This window comes from Entelurus aequoreus, linkage group LG26 (assembly GCF_033978785.1).
Source record: "Entelurus aequoreus isolate RoL-2023_Sb linkage group LG26, RoL_Eaeq_v1.1, whole genome shotgun sequence".
NCBI lineage: Eukaryota > Metazoa > Chordata > Actinopteri > Syngnathiformes > Syngnathidae > Entelurus > Entelurus aequoreus.
In genome coordinates this window covers 6,895,410-6,916,015 of record NC_084756.1, presented here as the reverse complement: position 1 = coordinate 6,916,015, position 20,606 = coordinate 6,895,410, and the positions used below count along the sequence as shown (strand labels likewise).

The 20,606-nt window shown below is 38.6% G+C and overlaps 1 protein-coding gene across 1 annotated transcript; it reads right to left on the bottom strand.

Moving 5' to 3' along the window:
* Positions 1 to 532: 532 nt before the first annotated feature.
* Positions 533 to 20,336, bottom strand: LOC133643283 (uncharacterized). Its single transcript, XM_062037767.1, has 6 exons — positions 20,258 to 20,336; positions 15,736 to 16,317; positions 15,528 to 15,638; positions 14,992 to 15,053; positions 9,780 to 10,040; positions 533 to 1,233 (listed from the first exon to the last, which is right to left on the bottom strand). The coding sequence occupies exons 2-6, from the start codon at positions 16,292 to 16,294 to the stop codon at positions 1,210 to 1,212; spliced, it is 1,017 nt and encodes a 338-aa protein (XP_061893751.1). The 5' UTR covers positions 16,295 to 16,317; positions 20,258 to 20,336; the 3' UTR covers positions 533 to 1,209.
* Positions 20,337 to 20,606: the final 270 nt, after the last annotated feature.

Genomic DNA, 20,606 nt, shown 5'->3' with positions numbered 1-20,606 from the left:
ATTACTCTGAATGGTTGTTACCATGTATTATCACTCTGAATGGTTGTTACCATGTATTATTACTCTGAATGGTTGTTACCATGTATTATTACTCTGAATGGGTGTTACCATGTATTATTACTCTGAATGGTTGTTACCATGTATTATTACTCTGGATGGTTGTTACCATGTATTACTACTCTGGATGGTTGTTACCATGTATTACTACTCTGGATGGTTGTTACCATGTATTATTACTCTGGATGGTTGTTACCATGTATTACTACTCTGAATGGTTGTTACCATGCATTATTACTCTGGATGGTTGTTACCATGCATTACTACTCTGAATGGTTGTTACCATGCATTATTACTCTGAATGGTTGTTACAATGTATTACTACTCTGAATGGTTGTTACCATGCATTATTACTCTGAATGGTTGTTACCATGTATTACTACTCTGAATGGTTGTTACCATGCATTATTACTCTGAATGGTTGTTACCATGTATTACTACCCTGAATGGTTGTTACCATGCATTATTACTCTGAATGGTTGTTACAATGCATTATCACTCTGAATGGTTGTTACCATGCATCACTACTCTGAATGGTTGTTACCATGCATTATTACTCTGAATGGGTGTTACCATGTATTATTACTCTGAATGGTTGTTACCATGTATTATCACTCTGAATGGTTGTTACCATGTATTATTACTCTGAATGGTTGTTACCATGTATTATTACTCTGAATGGTTGTTATTGCACACGTCACGGCCAGGGGCGCCAAAAAGGGGGGGTAACGGAGACAGATTCTAGGGGCCCATGATGGAGGGGGGCCCAGAGAGGCCCCTAATGATGATGAAATTATAATACAGGGGCCCTGTAAAGATTCTTTTCATGGGGCCCAAAATCCCTAGCGGCGCCCCTGGTCACAGCATGGGAGGGTCCTATTGCACACGTCACGGCATGGGAGGGTCCTATTGCACACGTCACGGCATGGGAGGGTCCTATTGCACACGTCACAGCATGACGATAAACGTCACATCACGATGACTAAATATTCAGAGTCCACAGTAGAACCAGCTACTGTCAAAAAAGGAGGCTGCGCCAAGCACCAGCCGGTCCAAGTGGACCCGCCTTACGTCCGCGGCGTGCACCATGGCGATGGCGAGGAAACGCACGGCTGTGTCCCACGTCTTCCTCATTTGCATATGCGCTTATCATTAGAAGGGATGGTCGGAACAAGCCTGCAAGGAGAGACACAATATTAGGCACACATTTTCAATGGTGTGTGTGAGTGAGCTGGAGCCTATCCCAGAAGGGTCAGCAGCAAATCACAGGATAGACAAGGGGGTGTCTGGGGGCCACATGGCGTGTAACAGTGAATTACATTTAAATATAAGTCCCCTCATTTATTCATCTTCTTTTAACCATACACTTTTTTTTTTTAAAACGTCGATTTTACCCTTGTTGTTACCATGTATTACTACTCTGAATGGTTGTTACCATGCATTACTACTCTGAATGGTTGTTACCATGCATTACTACTCTGAATGGTTGTTACCATGCATTACTACTCTGAATGGTTGTTACCATGCATTACTACCCTGAATGGTTGTTACAATGCATTATCACTCTGAACGGTTGTTACCATGTATTACTACTCTGGATGGTTGTTACCATGTATTACTACTCTGGATGGTTGTTACCATGTATTACTACCCTGAATGGTTGTTACCATGCATTATTACTCTGAATGGTTGTTACCATGTATTACTACTCTGAATGGTTGTTACCATGCATTATTACTCTGGATGGTTGTTACCATGTATTACTACCCTGAATGGTTGTTACCATGCATTATTACTCTGAATGGTTGTTACCATGTATTACTTCCCTGAATGGTTGTTACCATGCATTATTACTCTGAATGGTTGTTACCATGTATTACTACTCTGAATGGTTGTTACCATGCATTATTACTCTGAATGGTTGTTACCATGTATTACTACCCTGAATGGTTGTTACCATGCATTATTACTCTGAATGGTTGTTACCATGTATTACTACTCTGAATGGTTGTTACCATGCATTACTACTCTGAATGGTTGTTACCATGCATTACTACCCTGAATGGTTGTTACAATGCATTATCACTCTGAACGGTTGTTACCATGTATTACTACTCTGGATGGTTGTTACCATGTATTACTACCCTGAATGGTTGTTACCATGCATTATTACTCTGAATGGTTGTTACCATGTATTACTACTCTGAATGGTTGTTACCATGCATTATTACTCTGGATGGTTGTTACCATGTATTACTACCCTGAATGGTTGTTACCATGCATTATTACTCTGAATGGTTGTTACCATGTATTACTTCCCTGAATGGTTGTTACCATGCATTATTACTCTGAATGGTTGTTACCATGTATTACTACTCTGAATGGTTGTTACCATGCATTATTACTCTGAATGGTTGTTACCATGTATTACTACCCTGAATGGTTGTTACCATGCATTATTACTCTGAATGGTTGTTACCATGTATTACTACTCTGAATGGTTGTTACCATGCGTTATTACTCTGAATGGTTGTTACCATGCATTATTACTCTGAATGGTTGTTACCATGTATTACTACTCTGGATGGTGTTACCATGTATTACTACCCAGAATGGTTGTTACCATGCATTATTACTCTGAATGGTTGTTACCATGTATTACTACTCTGAATGGTTGTTACCATGCATTATTACTCTGGATGGTTGTTACCATGTATTACTACCCTGAATGGTTGTTACCATGCATTATTACTCTGAATGGTTGTTACCATGTATTACTACCCTGAATGGTTGTTACCATGCATTATTACTCTGAATGGTTGTTACCATGTATTACTACTCTGAATGGTTGTTACCATGCATTATTACTCTGAATGGTTGTTACCATGTATTACTACCCTGAATGGTTGTTACCATGCATTATTACTCTGAATGGTTGTTACCATGTATTACTACTCTGAATGGTTGTTACCATGCGTTATTACTCTGAATGGTTGTTACCATGCATTATTACTCTGAATGGTTGTTACCATGTATTACTACCCTGAATGGTTGTTACTATGCATTATTACTCTGAATGGTTGTTACCATGTATTACTACCCTGAATGGTTGTTACCATGCATTATTACTCTGAATGGTTGTTACCATGTATTACTACTCTGAATGGTTGTTACCATGCATTACTACTCTGAATGGTTGTTACCATGTATTACTACCCTGAATGGTTGTTACCATGCATTATTACTCTGAATGGTTGTTACCATGTATTACTACCCTGAATGGTTGTTACCATGCATTACTACTCTGAATGGTTGTTACCATGCATTATTACTCTGAATGGTTGTTACCATGCATTATTACTCTGAATGGTTGTTACAATGTATTACTACTCTGAATGGTTGTTACCATGCATTATTACTCTGAATGGTTGTTACCATGCATTATTACTCTGAATGGTTGTTACCATGTATTACTACTCTGAATGGTTGTTACCATGCATTATTACTCTGAATGGTTGTTACCATGTATTACTACCCTGAATGGTTGTTACCATGCATTATTACTCTGAATGGTTGTTACCATGTATTACTACCCTGAATGGTTGTTACCATGCATTATTACTCTGAATGGTTGTTACCATGCATTACTACTCTGGATGGTTGTTACCATGCATTATTACTCTGAATGGTTGTTACCATGTATTACTACTCTGAATGGTTGTTACCATGCATTATTACTCTGAATGGTTGTTACCATGTATTACTACCCTGAATGGTTGTTACCATGCATTATTACTCTGAATGGTTGTTACCATGTATTACTACTCTGAATGGTTGTTACCATGTATTACTACTCTGAATGGTTGTTACCATGCATTATTACTCTGAATGGTTGTTACAATGCATTATCACTCTGAATGGTTGTTACCATGCATTATTACTCTGGATGGTTGTTACCATGTATTACTACTCTGAATGGTTGTTACCATGTATTACTACTCTGAATGGTTGTTACCATGCATTATTACTCTGAATGGTTGTTACCATGCATTATCACTCTGAATTGTTGTTACCATGCATTACTACTCTGAATGGTTGTTACCATGTATTATTACTCTGGATCGTTGTTACCATGTATTACTACTCTGAATGGTTGTTGCCATGTATTACTACTCTGGATGGTTGTTACCATGCATTATTACTCTGAATGGTTGTTACCATGTATTACTACTCTGAATGGTTGTTACCATGCATTATTACTCTGAATGGTTGTTACCATGTATTACTACCCTGAATGGTTGTTACCATGCATTATTACTCTGGATGGTTGTTACCATGTATTACTACTCTGAATGGTTGTTACCATGTATTACTACTCTGAATGGTTGTTACCATGCATTATTACTCTGAATGGTTGTTACCATGCATTATCACTCTGAATGGTTGTTACCATGCATTACTACTCTGAATGGTTGTTACCATGTATTACTACCCTGAATGGTTGTTACCATGCATTATTACTCTGAATGGTTGTTACCATGTATTACTACCCTGAATGGTTGTTACCATGCATTACTACTCTGAATGGTTGTTACCATGCATTATTACTCTGAATGGTTGTTACCATGCATTATTACTCTGAATGGTTGTTACAATGTATTACTACTCTGAATGGTTGTTACCATGCATTATTACTCTGAATGGTTGTTACCATGCATTATTACTCTGAATGGTTGTTACCATGTATTACTACTCTGAATGGTTGTTACCATGCATTATTACTCTGAATGGTTGTTACCATGTATTACTACCCTGAATGGTTGTTACCATGCATTATTACTCTGAATGGTTGTTACCATGTATTACTACCCTGAATGGTTGTTACCATGCATTATTACTCTGAATGGTTGTTACCATGCATTACTACTCTGGATGGTTGTTACCATGCATTATTACTCTGAATGGTTGTTACCATGTATTACTACTCTGAATGGTTGTTACCATGCATTATTACTCTGAATGGTTGTTACCATGTATTACTACCCTGAATGGTTGTTACCATGCATTATTACTCTGAATGGTTGTTACCATGTATTACTACTCTGAATGGTTGTTACCATGTATTACTACTCTGAATGGTTGTTACCATGCATTATTACTCTGAATGGTTGTTACAATGCATTATCACTCTGAATGGTTGTTACCATGCATTATTACTCTGGATGGTTGTTACCATGTATTACTACTCTGAATGGTTGTTACCATGTATTACTACTCTGAATGGTTGTTACCATGCATTATTACTCTGAATGGTTGTTACCATGCATTATCACTCTGAATTGTTGTTACCATGCATTACTACTCTGAATGGTTGTTACCATGTATTATTACTCTGGATCGTTGTTACCATGTATTACTACTCTGAATGGTTGTTGCCATGTATTACTACTCTGGATGGTTGTTACCATGCATTATTACTCTGAATGGTTGTTACCATGTATTACTACTCTGAATGGTTGTTACCATGCATTATTACTCTGAATGGTTGTTACAATGTATTACTACTCTGAATGGGTGTTACCATGTATTATTACTCTGAATGGTTGTTACCATGTATTATCACTCTGAATGGTTGTTACCATGTATTATTACTCTGAATGGTTGTTACCATGTATTACTACTCTGAATGGTTGTTACCATGCATTATTACTCTGGATGGTTGTTACCATGTATTACTACTCTGAATGGTTGTTACCATGTATTACTACTCTGAATGGTTGTTACCATGCATTATTACTCTGAATGGTTGTTACCATGCATTATCACTCTGAATTGTTGTTACCATGCATTACTACTCTGAATGGTTGTTACCATGTATTATTACTCTGGATGGTTGTTACCATGTATTACTACTCTGAATGGTTGTTACCATGTATTACTACTCTGAATGGTTGTTACCATGCATTATTACTCTGAATGGGTGTTACCATGTATTATTACTCTGAATGGTTGTTACCATGTATTATCACTCTGAATGGTTGTTACCATGTATTATTACTCTGAATTGTTGTCACCATGTATTATTACTCTGAATGGTTGTTACCATGTATTATTACTCTGAATGGGTGTTACCATGTATTATTACTATGAATGGTTGTTACCATGTATTATTACTCTGAATGGGTGTTACCATGTATTATTACTCTGAATGGTTGTTACCATGTATTATTACTCTGGATGGTTGTTACCATGTATTACTACTCTGGATGGTTGTTACCATGTATTACTACTCTGGATGGTTGTTACCATGTATTATTACTCTGGATGGTTGTTACCATGTATTACTACTCTGAATGGTTGTTACCATGCATTATTACTCTGTATGGTTGTTACCATGCATTACTACTCTGAATGGTTGTTACCATGCATTATTACTCTGAATGGTTGTTACAATGTATTACTACTCTGAATGGTTGTTACCATGCATTATTACTCTGAATGGTTTTTACAATGTATTATTACTCTGAATGGTTGTTACCATGTATTATTACTCTGGATGGTTGTTACCATGTATTAGTACTCTGGATGGTTGTTACCATGTATTACTACTCTAGATGGTTGTTACCATGTATTATTACTCTGGATGGTTGTTACCATGTATTACTACTCTGAATGGTTGTTACCATGCATTATTACTCTGGATGGTTGTTACCATGCATTACCACTCTGAATGGTTGTTACCATGCATTATTACTCTGAATGGTTGTTACAATGTATTACTACTCTGAATGGTTGTTACCATGCATTATTACTCTGAATGGTTGTTACCATGTATTACTACTCTGAATGGTTGTTACCATGCATTATTACTCTGAATGGTTGTTACCATGTATTACTACTCTGAATGGTTGTTACCATGCATTATTACTCTGAATGGTTGTTACCATGCATTATCACTCTGAATGGTTGTTACCATGCATTACTACTCTGAATGGTTGTTACCATGCATTATTACTCTGAATGGGTGTTACTATGTATTATTACTCTGAATGGTTGTTACCATGTATTATCACTCTGAATGGTTGTTACCATGTATTATTACTCTGAATGGTTGTTACCATGTATTATCACTCTGAATGGTTGTTACCATGTATTATTACTCTGAATGGTTGTTACCATGTATTATTACTCTGAATGGTTGTTACCATGTATTATTACTCTGAATAGGTGTTACCATGTATTTTTACTCTGGATGGTTGTTACCATGTATTATTACTCTGGATGGTTGTTCCCATGTATTACTACTCTGGATGGTTGTTACCATATATTACTACTCTGGATGGTTGTTACCATGTATTATTACTCTGGATGGTTGTTACCATGTATTACTACTCTGAATGGTTGTTACCATGTATTATTACTCTGGATGGTTGTTACCATGTATTATTACTCTGGATGGTTGTTACCATGTATTACTACTCTGAATGGTTGTTACCATGTATAACTACTCTGAATGGTTGTTACAATGCATTATTACTCTGAATGGTTGTTACCATGCATTATTACTCTGAATGGTTGTTACCATGCATTATTACTCTGAATGGTTGTTACCATGCATTACTACTCTGGATGGTTGTTACCATACATTATTACTCTGGATGGTTGTTACCATGCATTACTACTCTGGATGGTTGTTACCATGCATTATTACTCTGAATGGTCGTTACCATGCATTATTACTCTGAATGGTTGTCACCATGCATTATTACTCTGGATGGTTGTTACCATGCATTATTACTCTGGACGGTTGTTACCATGCATTATTACTCTGAATGGTTGTTACTATGTATTATTACTCTGAATAGGTGTTACCATGTATTTTTACTCTGGATGGTTGTTACCATGTATTATTACTCTGGATGGTTGTTCCCATGTATTACTACTCTGGATGGTTGTTACCATGTATTACTACTCTGGATGGTTGTTACCATGTATTATTACTCTGGATGGTTGTTACCATGTATTACTACTCTGAATGGTTGTTACCATGTATTATTACTCTGGATGGTTGTTACCATGTATTATTACTCTGGATGGTTGTTACCATGTATTACTACTCTGAATGGTTGTTACCATGTATAACTACTCTGAATGGTTGTTACCATGCATTATTACTCTGAATGGTTGTTACCATGCATTATTACTCTGGATGGTTGTTACCATGTATTATTACTCTGGATGGTTGTTACCATGTATTACTACTCTGAATGGTTGTTACCATGTATAACTACTCTGAATGGTTGTTACCATGCATTATTACTCTGAATGGTTGTTACCATGCATTATTACTCTGAATGGTTGTTACCATGCATTATTTCTCTGAATGGTTGTTACCATGCATTACTACTCTGGATGGTTGTTACCATACATTATTACTCTGGATGGTTGTTACCATGCATTACTACTCTGGATGGTTGTTACCATGCATTATTACTCTGAATGGTTGTTACCATGCATTATTACTCTGAATGGTTGTTACCATGCATTATTACTCTGAATGGTTGTTACCATGTATTATTACTCTGGATGGTTGTTACCATGTATTACTACTCTGGATGGTTGTTACCATGCATTACTACTCTGGATGGTTGTTACCATGCATTATTACTCTGAATGGTTGTTACCATGCATTATTACTCTGAATGGTTGTTACCATGCATTATTACTCTGAATGGTTGTTACCATGCATTATTACTCTGAATGGTTGTTACCATGCATTATTACTCTGGATGGTTGTTACCATGCATTATTACTCTGGATGGTTGTTACCATGCATTATTACTCTGGATGGTTGTTTCCATGCATTATTACTCTGGATGGTTGTTACCATGCATTTTTACTCTGGATGGTTGTTACCGTGTATTATTACTCTGAATGGTTGTTACCGTGTATTAATACTCTGGATGGTTGTTATCATGTATTATTACTCTGAATGGTTGTTACCATGTATTATTACTCTGAATGGTTGCTACCATGTATTATTACTCTGAATGGTTGTTACCATGTATTATTACTCTGAATGGTTGTTACCATGTATTATTACTCTGAATGGTTTTTACCATGTATTGTTACTCTGAATGGTTGTTACCATGTATTACTACTCTGAATGGTTGTTACCATGCATTATTACTCTGGATGGTTGTTACCATGTATTATTACTCTGAATGGACAATGTTTTCTTTTTATTTACTCTCAAAGTTTGGCTTTTCTTAAAGTGCACAATTTGATGAATAACTTCAAAATAAAGAGTCAAGCTGATATTACTTACAGTAGAATTAATTTACCCGACACATGAAACGTGATGAATTTGGGGGTGTTCACTACGCACGTTAGCCGCCAGATGGCAGTAGAGTGTTGAATATCTTCAAATGTGCATTGTGGCAATTCCAACTTTGACCACAGCATCAGTTGCTACGTCAAGTGGCACTTTCCATCATTTTCAGCATTGCAAAATGCCTCTTCCTCTCACGAGAGATCCACCCAGAGATGGCCATATGAATCCCTTCCCTACTTATCGTGATTTGAACAAATGTTTAGAATGTGATATGGCCCTAGGGCCGTGGCTTTGACACCCGCTATACAGACCAACAAGCAGTCTCTCCAAGTGGCCTAAGGTTCACACCCGCAGCTCTCCAGACCAAGGTCTATGAAAAGGGTCTCACCTGTTTGTATTCAAATCTGTCCTGCAGGTAGCGGTCCCCGAGCCCGGTGATGTGTCCGATGTTCTGCCGAGAGAGTCCTGCGATGCGGGCGGTGAAGTCCAGGGTGAAGGCCAGCTTGACCAGCTCCGGCGCCGTTGGCAGGACGGACGTGGGGGTGGGGAGGGGCGAGGCCTCTTTCTCCAGGTAGGCGTCGGCCAACCTCTGGAAGGAGGAGTAGGACATCCCTTGGAAGAATTTACTCAGGGTGTTGTTGTCTCTTATCTGGAGGGAAACACTTGTTTGTCAAGCAAAATACTTCCTGTTTGTTGCTCTTCAAGGTCCTGAGGAGCTGGAGCCTATCCCACTTTACTTCAGTGTGCATTTGGTGCCCATTCATGTATATATACGTATATACACACACATGTACATATATACATGTACATGTATATATGTACATATATATACATACACACATATACATATATATATATACATTGTGTTTGTGTATATATGTATATTTATTTGTATATATACACACACACACACACACACACACACACACACACACACACACACACACACACACACACACACACACACACACACACACACACACACACACACACACACACACACACACACACAAACATACATGTATATATATATATATATATATATATATATATATATACAGTATATATATATACACACACACATATACATATATAGTAGATATGTATATGTGTGTGTGTGTATATATATATATATATATATATATATATATATATATATATATATATATATATCTATATATATATATATATATATATATATATATACATATATATACATATATATATATATATATATATATATATATATATATATATATATATATATATATATATATATATATATATATATATATATATATATATTAGGGGTGTGGGGAAAAAAATCGATTGGGATTCGTATCGCGATTCTCACGTTGTGCGACTTAGAATCGATTCTCATTTTTTAAAAATCGATTTTTATTTAATTTATTTTTTTTATTTATTTTTCTCATTTTTTTATTTTATTTTTTTAAATTAATCAATCCAACAAAATAATGCACAGCAATACCATAACAATGCAATCCAATTCCAAAACCAAAGCCGACCCAGCAACACTCAGAACTGCAATAAACAGAGCAATTGAGAGGAGACACAAACACGACACAGAACAAACCAAAAGTAGTGAAACAAAAATGAATATTATCAACAACAGTATCAATATTAGTTACAATTTCAACATAGCAGTGATTAAAAATCCCTCATTGACATTATCATTAGACATTTATAAAAAAAGAACAATAGTGCCACAGTGGCTTACACTTGCATCGCATCTCATAAGCTTGACAACACACTGTGTCCAATATTTTCACAAAGATAAAATAAGTCATATTTTTGGTTCATTTAATAGTTAAAACAAATTTACATTATTGCAATCAGTTGATAAAACATTGTCCTTTACAATTATAAAAGCTTTTTACAAAAATCTACTACTCTGCTTGCATGTCAGCAGACTGGGGTAGATCCTGCTGAAATCCTATGTATTGAATGACTAGAGAATCCTTTTCAATCGGGAAAATATCGTTTTTGAATCGAGTCGTGACCCCAAGAATCGATATTGAATCGAATCGTGGGACACCCAAAGATTCGCAGCCCTAATATATATATATATATATATATATATATATATATATATATATATATATATATATATATATATATATATATATATATATATATATATATATATATATATATATATATATATATATATATATACACTTATACAGTATATACACATGTACAGTATATATACACATGCATACATACATATTTTTATGAAGGTATTATTATTTGTTTTATATTGAACAGTGATATTGATGAACATCCCCTATCTTTCCCAAAGTTCCCTGCAGGGACTCTTCCATATGTGAAGATGAGAAGTGGACATGTGGTAACACCTATTTGGGTTTAAAAGGGTTAAGAACCCTGCATTAGAGTACAAAACATGCCATACATTGATTTCAAGTTTGCTTAAAAGCGTATAAAAATATAAAAATGTTGCAATAAGAAGTCGGGCTCCAAAAAGATTGTGTTGAGAACAACAGTTGGTCTTTGAAAATGGAAGTTACACACAAAGTGTCAGAAAGTGCACATTTTCAGCAAAGAACAAACTGTTGGACTGCACAAACATAACCTAAAGCAGGGGTCACCAACGCGGTGCCCGCGGGCACCAGGTCGCCCGTAAGGACCAGATGAGTCGCCCGCTGGCCTATTCTAAAAATAGCTCAAATAGCAGCACTTACCAGTGAGCTGCCTCTATTTTTTTAATTGTATTTATTTACTAGCAAGCTGGTCTCGCTTTGCTCGACATTTTTAATTCTAAGAGAGACAAAACTCAAATAGAATTTGAAAATCCAAGAAAATATTTTAAAGACTTGGTCTTCACTTGTTTAAATAAATTCATTTATTTTTTTTACTTTGCTTCTTATAACTTTTAGAAAGACAATTTTAGAGAAAAAATACAACCTTAAAAATTATTTTAGGATTTTTAAACACATATACCTTTTTACCTTTTAAATTCCTTCCTCTTCTTTCCTGATAATTTAAATCAATGTTCAAGTAAATTTATTTTTTTTATTGTAAAGAATAATAAATACATTTTAATTTAATTCTTCATTTTAGCTTCTGTTTTTTCGACAAAGAATATTTGTGAAATATTTCTTCAAACTTATTATGATTAAAATTAAAAAAAAATATTCTGGCAAATCTAAAAAATCTGTAGAATCAAATTTAAATCTTATTTCAAAGTCTTTTCAATTTCTTTTAAAATTTTTGTTCTGGAAAATCTAGAAGAAATAATGATTTGTCTTTGTTAGAAATATAGCTTGGTCCAATTTGTTATATATTCTAACAAAGTGCAGATTGGATTTTAACCTATTTAAAACATGTCATCAAAATTCTAAAATTAATCTTAATCAGCAAAAATTACTAATGATGTTCCATAAATTATTTTTTTAAATTTTTCAAAAAGATTCGAATTACCTAGTTTTTCTCTTCTTTTTTTCGGTTGAATTTTGAATTTTAAAGAGTCGAAATTGAAGATAAACTATGTTTCAAAATTTAATTGTCATTTTTTTTCGTGTTTTCTCCTCTTTTAAACCGTTCAATTAAGTGTAAATATCATTAATTATTAATAATAACATAGAGTTAAAGGTAAATTGAGCAAATTGGCTATTTCTGGCAATTTATTTAAGTGTATATCAAACTGGTAGCCCTTCGCATTAATCAGTACCCAAGAAGTAGCTCTTGGTTTCAAAAAGGTTGGTGACCCCTGGCCTAAAGTCTACATTCCAGTCTGCCTGGGGACTGTTGGAAACCTGATCAGACTCAGGTAGGCGGGACATCATGGCAACACAACACCTGTCAATCATGGCCACACAATGAAGGACCACAACACAACAGTGTGAGCTGTCAATCATGGCCACACAATGAAGGACCACAACACAACAGTGTGAGCTGTCAATCATGGCCACACAATGAAGGACCACAACACAACAGTGTGAGCTGTCAATCATGGCCACACAATGAAGGACCACAACACAACAGTGTGAGCTGTCAATCATGGCCACACAATGAAGGAGATGTAGTGTTTGGTGTTCCTTCTTCTTCACAACAACAACAACAACTGGACCAACTTGTGTCTCTCTAAAGCAGCGTTTCTCAAAGTGTGGGGCGCGCCCCACTGGTGGGGAATAGAGACATGACAGGTGGGGCGCGAGGAACGGGAGGATTTTTTTTATTTTTTATTATATTCTTAGATTTTTTTTTTACTATGCTTTCATTTTCTATACACACTCTAAATCACTGTGATTCTGTCTGTGAAATCCGCTATATAAAAAAATGTAAATTACTTATTTTTCCTGTAGGCTTTAAATTTCTAGGTAGGAGCGAAAGTTTGACAGACAGAGCAACAGTAACTACTGGGGGCGGGGCTAAGCGGAACAAACTTTCACGCGGATGGGTTGCTACCCATCCGCGCTAATCATCCACTCATCGGGCAGAGAGCTGTGTCCATTCTTCTCCCCTTTGCCCTTTTCCCTTTTCAGCTGTTGCTTCACTCAAAACGAAGTACAGGTCTCAGCTGAACATTGAGCACGACTTAAGAGTGGCAGTGTCAAGCCTGCAACCCCGATTTGAAAAGCTGTGCAGTGCAAAACAGGCTCATTGCAGCCACTAATGCTGGAGTACTGTAAAACTCATGTTCACTTGCCCTGTCTTGCCAAATGCATAACTCCTCCTTTTTTTTTTGCAAAGTGGCACTTTTATTTGATTTATTATTGAACTTGATGCAAGTTATTTGATTTATTATTGAACTTGATGCAAGTTATAACACTTTTATTTGATTTATTATTGAACTTGATGCAAGTTATAACACTTTTTTTGGATTTATTATTGAACTTGATGCAAGCTACAAAACTTTTATTTTATTTATTATTGAACTTGATGAAAGTTATAACACTTTTTTTGGATTTATTATTGAACTTGATGCAAGTTACAAAACTTTTATTTGATTTATTATTGAACTTGATGCAAGTTATAACACTTTTTTTGGATTTATTATTGAACTTGATGCAAGTTACAAAACTTTTATTTTATTTATTATTGAACTTGATGAAAGTTATAACACTTTTGTTTTATTTATTATTGAACTTGATGCAAGTTATTTTATTTATTCTTGAACTTGATGCAAGTTATACCACAGCTGCAGTTATTTGAGTTATTATTGAACTTGATGTAATTTTATGTTATTGAGTTTGAATGTATACAACTTGATGTTACTTGATGTTCAATACATTTGAAAATGTTAAGCTTGGCATTAGCGTTCTGTTGGGGCGATGGGGGCAGGTGGGGCTTGAAAACTCCCCCTTGTCCAAAGTGAGGGATGACAAAAAAAGTTTGAGAACCACTGCTCTAAAGTAACAATCAACTCTCCACCAATCAACTGTCTGCACTTTGTTGACTTTTCAGCTGTGTTATTGACAGCTTTGGTAGACTTTACGATTTAAGTAGTTAAAGGGCCAACGCCTGTTGGACTTTGTACTTTGGATTGGGACGACTTAGGATCTGATGGATCCGAGAAGTGTTTACGGTATGTGCCTATGAGCAATGTTAGCACTCACCTTGACATCGATGGCGTCACCCTGCTCCTTTGTCAAGGCGATGATTCTGTCAATGACTTCCTCTGATGGGGAACAAGTTAGGTTCAGTCCATTTACCAATACAAGGATACATGAAACACCACCTACATACCAATAGAAGGACACATGAAACACCACCTACATACCAATAGAAGGACACATAAAACACCATACATGCTAAACTATGTGAACATCCATAGTTTAACTTTGTCTTGGCACTAACAAATCATTTTCTACGTCATTTTGCCCTAAATTCAACATTTTCAGGCCAACAAATGTGTAAATGAAGTAAAAAGACCAACACTCCAGAAGGTATGACATGATATGCAGATAAGACGGTATGACATGACATGCAGATAAGAAGGTATGAGTATTGGTGGTAGTTGTCGGTGGTGAAGTCATTGATTTTGCTCATGGAACTTCAGTAACAGGTTTTAGAGAAGTCCTAAAAAGTACAGAGGAACAAGTGTAGGAACCCTGTCGGTGTAAATGTGTCATGGTGTAGGTACTGTACTTACCATCTGACAAGGTCACCACCTCCTCATTCTCCTTGACCTCATTGAGAATCTTTTCCAGTTCTTCGGACACCTTCTCGTAGTAGGAGTAGGTGGGTTCCACGCTCACAACAGCTGCAAATCAAGGAGGAGATGTTAGCAAAGCACATAATTGGGGCTACCCAGGCGTACCTTCTACTCGGGTGATGTCCTAGGGTCTACCCAGGCGTACCTTCTACTCCGGTGATGTCCGCAGGGTTGGGCTCCTCTCTGCTGAATTTAATCAAGGACAGACGTCTCTTGGAGAACCTTCTTTTTATGGATCTCCTCCTTGAGGACTTCTTCCTTTGGAGTGGAGGGGAAGCAGGCAGGCAGGCGATGGCGATGGTCAAGTCTTCATCCACTGAAGATGCCTCAGGAATGTCTGAGGCGTCCTCGTCTTTGTCCTCAGTAGTCCTCCTGGAGAACAGACCAATGAAGGTCTTCCACAAGGAAGGTTTTTTCTTCTTTCTGGACTTCTTGCTCAGCTTGTCGTCAGGCTGTGTCTCCGGTCGGTCCAAAGATTCAGTGGCAAACACGGGGTCGTTCAGTCCCTCAGTGCAGTGGAGGAAAGGGTCGCTGGAGTGTCTTCTGTGTCTTTTGGATAAAGTCACCCACTTGGCTTGGCGCTCGCAAGGCTTGGTGTCCAGAGAGCCATCGTTGAAGCTGAGGCTGCGTTTGACGTAGACCTCCAGCAGACGCCGCGTGTCGTTGGGCGCCACCAGAAGCAGCTGAGGGCACTGGGAGTCCATGTTAGGCACCTGGGAGCACAGGACTGCCACAAACATTTGACTTTAAGCCAACTTCTACAATCATTCAAGCTAAAACTGTTTGAACAAATAAATGACGCACGTTCAAGTCATACTTTTAAAAAAATCTTAATTTTGACTATAGAATTGCATTGAGACAAAATATTGTCACAAATGTATCTCAAAGACCTCCATGAAAAATAAAAATGAAGGACCCAGATTTCCCTTGCCCAAACATGGGTCACCGGGGCCCCCCCTCTGGAGCCAGGCCCGGAGGTAGGGCACGATGGCGAGCGCCTGGTGGCTGGGCCTGTCCCCATGGGGCCCAGCCAGGCACAGCCCGAAGAGGCAACGTGGGTCCCCCCTCCAATGGGCTCACCACCCATAGCAGGGGCCATAGAGGTTGGGTGCAGTGTGAGCTGGGCGGAAGCCGAAGGCAGGGCACTTGGCGGTCCTATCCTCGGCAACATAAGCTAGCTCTTGGGACGGGAAACGTCACCTCGCTGGGGGGGATGGAGCCTGAGGTAGTGCGCGAGGGGGAGAAGTTCCGGCTAGATATAGTCGGACTCACTTTGACGCACAGCAAGGGCTCTGGAACCAGTTCTCTCGAGAGGGGCTGGACTCTCTTCCACTCTGGCATTGCCAGCAGTGAGAGGCGACGGGCTGGGGTGGCAATTCTTGTTTCCCCCCGGCTCAGAGCCTGCACGTTGGAGTTCAACCTAGTGGACGAGAGGGTAGCTTCCCTCCGCCTTCGGAGCTCAGAGTACCCACCCTTTTTGGATTCACTCGAGGGAGTACTTGAGAGTGCTCCCCCGGGTGATTCCCTCGTTCTACTGGGGGACTTCAACGCTCATGTTGGCAACGACAGTGAAACCTGGAGAGGCGTGATTGGGAAGAATGGCCGCCCGGATCTGAACCCGAGTGGTGTTCTGTTATTGGACTTTTGTGCTCGTCACAGATTGTCCATAAAAAAACACCATGTTCAAACATAAGGGTGTCCATATGTGCATTTGGCACCAGGACACCCTAGGCCGCAGTTCCATGATCAACTTTGTAGTAGTGTCATCGGAATTGCGGTCTCATGTTTTGGACACTCGGGTGAAGAGAGGGGCGGAGCTTTCTACCGATCACCACCTGGTGGTGAGTTGGCTGCGATGGTGGGGGAGGATGCCGGACAGACCTGGCAGGCCCAAACGCATTGTGAGGGTCTGCTGGGAACGTCTGGCAGAGTCTCCTGTCAGAGAGAGTTTCAATTCCCGCCTCCGGAAGAACTTTGAACATGTCACTAGGGAGGTGCTGGACATTGAGTCATGTTCCGTACATGTTCCATATATGTTCCGTACCTCTATTGTCGAGGCGGCCAATTGGAGCTGTGGCCGCAAGGTGGTTGGTGCCTGTTGTGGCGGTAATCCTAGAACCCGCTGGTGGACACCAGCGGTGAGGGATGCCGTCAAGCTGAAGAAAGAGTCCTATCGGGTTCTTTTGGCTCATAAGACTCCGGAGGCAGCAGACAGGTACCAACAGGCCAAGCGGTGTGCGGCTTCAGCGGTCGCAGAGACAAAAACTCGGACATAGGAGGAGTTCGGGGAAGCTATGGAAAATGATTTCCAGACGGCTTCGAAGCGATTCTGGACCACCATCCGCTGCCTCAGGAAAAGGAAGCAGTGCAATGTTAACACCGTGTGTGGTGGGGATGGTGTTCTGCTAACCTCGACTGCGGATGTTGTGGGTCGGTGGAGGGAATACTTCGAAGACCTCCTCAATCCTACCAACACATCTTCCTAAGAGGAAGCAGTGCCTGGGGAATCTGTGGTGGGCTCTCCTATTTCTGGGGCTGAGGTTGCTGAGGTAGTTAAAAAGCTCCTCGGTGGCAAGGCCCCGGGGGTGGATGAGACCCGCCCAGAGTTCCTTAATTCTCTGGATGCTGTGGGGCTGTATTGGTTGACAAGACTCTGCAACATCGCGTGGACATCGGGAGCAGTATCTCTGGATTGACAGACCGGGGTGGTGGTTCCTCTCTTTAAGAAGGTGAACCGTAGGGTGTCTTCCAACTATCGTGGGATCACACTCCTCAGCCTTCCCGGTAAGGTCTATTCAGTTGTACTGGAGAGGAGGCTACGCCGGATAGTCGAACCTCAGATTCAGGAGGAACAGTGTGGTTTTCGTCCTGGTCGTGGAACCAGCTCTATACTCTCGGCAGGGTCCTTGAGGGTGCATGGGAGTTTGCCCAACCAGTCTACATGTGCTTTGTGGACTTGGAGAAGGCATTCGACCGTGTACCCCGGGAAGTCCTGTGGGGAGTGCTCAGAGAGTATGGGGTAACGGACTGTCTGATTGTGGCGGTCCGCTCCCTGTATGATCAGTGTCAGAGCTTGGTCCGCATTTCCGGCAGTAAGTTGGACCCGTTTCCAGTTTGTCACCGATTCTGTTCATAACTTTTATGGACAAAATTTCTAGGCGCAGTCAGGGCGTTGGTGGCTGGAGGTTTAGGTCTCTGCTTTTTGCAGATGATGTTGTCCTGATGGCTTCATCTGGCCAAGATCTTCAGCTCTCACGGGATCGGTTCACAGCCGAGTGTGAAGCGACTGGGATGGGAATCAGCACCTCCAAGTCCGAGTCCATGGTTCTCTTCCGGAAAAAGGTGGAGTGCCATCTCCGGGTTGGGGAGGAGATCTTGCCCCAAGTGGAGGAGTTCAAGTACCTCGGAGTCTTGTTCACGAGTGAGGGAAGAGTGGATCGTGAGGTCGACAGGCGGATCAGTGCGGCGTCTTCAGTAATGTGGACGCTGTATCGATCCGTTGTGGTGAAGAAGGAGCTGAGCCGGAAGGCAAAGCTCTCAATTTACTCGTCGATCTACATTCCCATCCTCACCTATGGTCATGAGCTTTGGGTTATGACCGAAAGGACAAGATCACGGGTGCAAGCGGCCGAAATTAGTTTCCTCCGCCGGGTGGCAGGTCTCTCCCTTAGAGATAGGGTGAGAAGTTCTGTCATCCGGGAGGAGCTCAATGTAATATATATATATATATATATATATATATATATATATATATATATATATATATATATATATATATATATATATATATATATATATATATATATATATATATATATATACATATATATATATATATATATATATATATATATATATATATATATACATTCCCACTATAAGATACATTAGACCAGCTCATTATCATTGCAATTCATGTGTTACTATTTATCTAAAATATGCCAATCACACAAAATGTTTTAAAGGTTATTGATTATATTAATTTAAAACAAAAATAAATGAGGTTGACCTTTGAATTATTGCAAATTCATCCAAATAGCCACCCAAACAATATACATTTTCTTCATTTCCTAATTTAGTTAATATAGTTATTTATGGCTTAATTTATTATTTTAACTCAGTCATTCGACATTCTTTTGTATTTTGTGCATTTTAAGAAAAACTAACTGAATTTACCACCTTTTTGTTTGAATTCTTTCCCATTTTTCATTACTTTTTATAATGTGTGCATGTTGTCTTGAATTAAGAACGATCGTCTTTGTTTCCATTTGAAGAAGAAAGAAGTGTGGCGTCAGACTTCTGCAATATTCTTCATTATTGAACCACACGTGTCTTGTGTGAGTAACTAGTTGTATTTGATGTGTGAGTAACTAGTTGTATTTGATGTGTGAGTAACTGGTTATATTTGATGTGTGAGTAACTAGTTGTATTTGATGTGTGAGTAAGTAGTTGTATTTGATGTGTGAGTAATTAGTTGTATTTGATGTGTGAGTAACTAGTTGTATTTTATGTGTGAGTAACTAGTTGTATTTGATGTGTGAGTAATTAGTTGTATTTGATGTGTGAGTAACTAGTTATATTTGATGTGTGAGTAACTAGTTGTATTTGATGTGTGAGTAACTAGTTGTATGTGTGAGGACAAGAAGGTGACATAAATATTGACTCACGTGAATAAGCGGTAGAAAATGGATGGACGGCTGGATGAAGAAGTGTGTCCAGCAGCAGAAGAAAAAGAAGAAAAGTGTATTCTCTGTGCGCCGCTTACAGAGTGGAAGACACAGAATGAGGAAGTTGCTAAAACTTCCTTACCTGCAGTCATGTGATGTCACCGCCGCCCACACGGGGCCTGCAAGTTATGGAAAAACACCTGTGCTGCTCACACACTCCATGATAGAAATGTTGATTGTGTGCAGATACACTCCACATGATAATAATAATACTAATAACAATAATAATAATAATAATAATAATAATAATAATAATAATAACAATAAGTATTTACACTATCAGGATTCA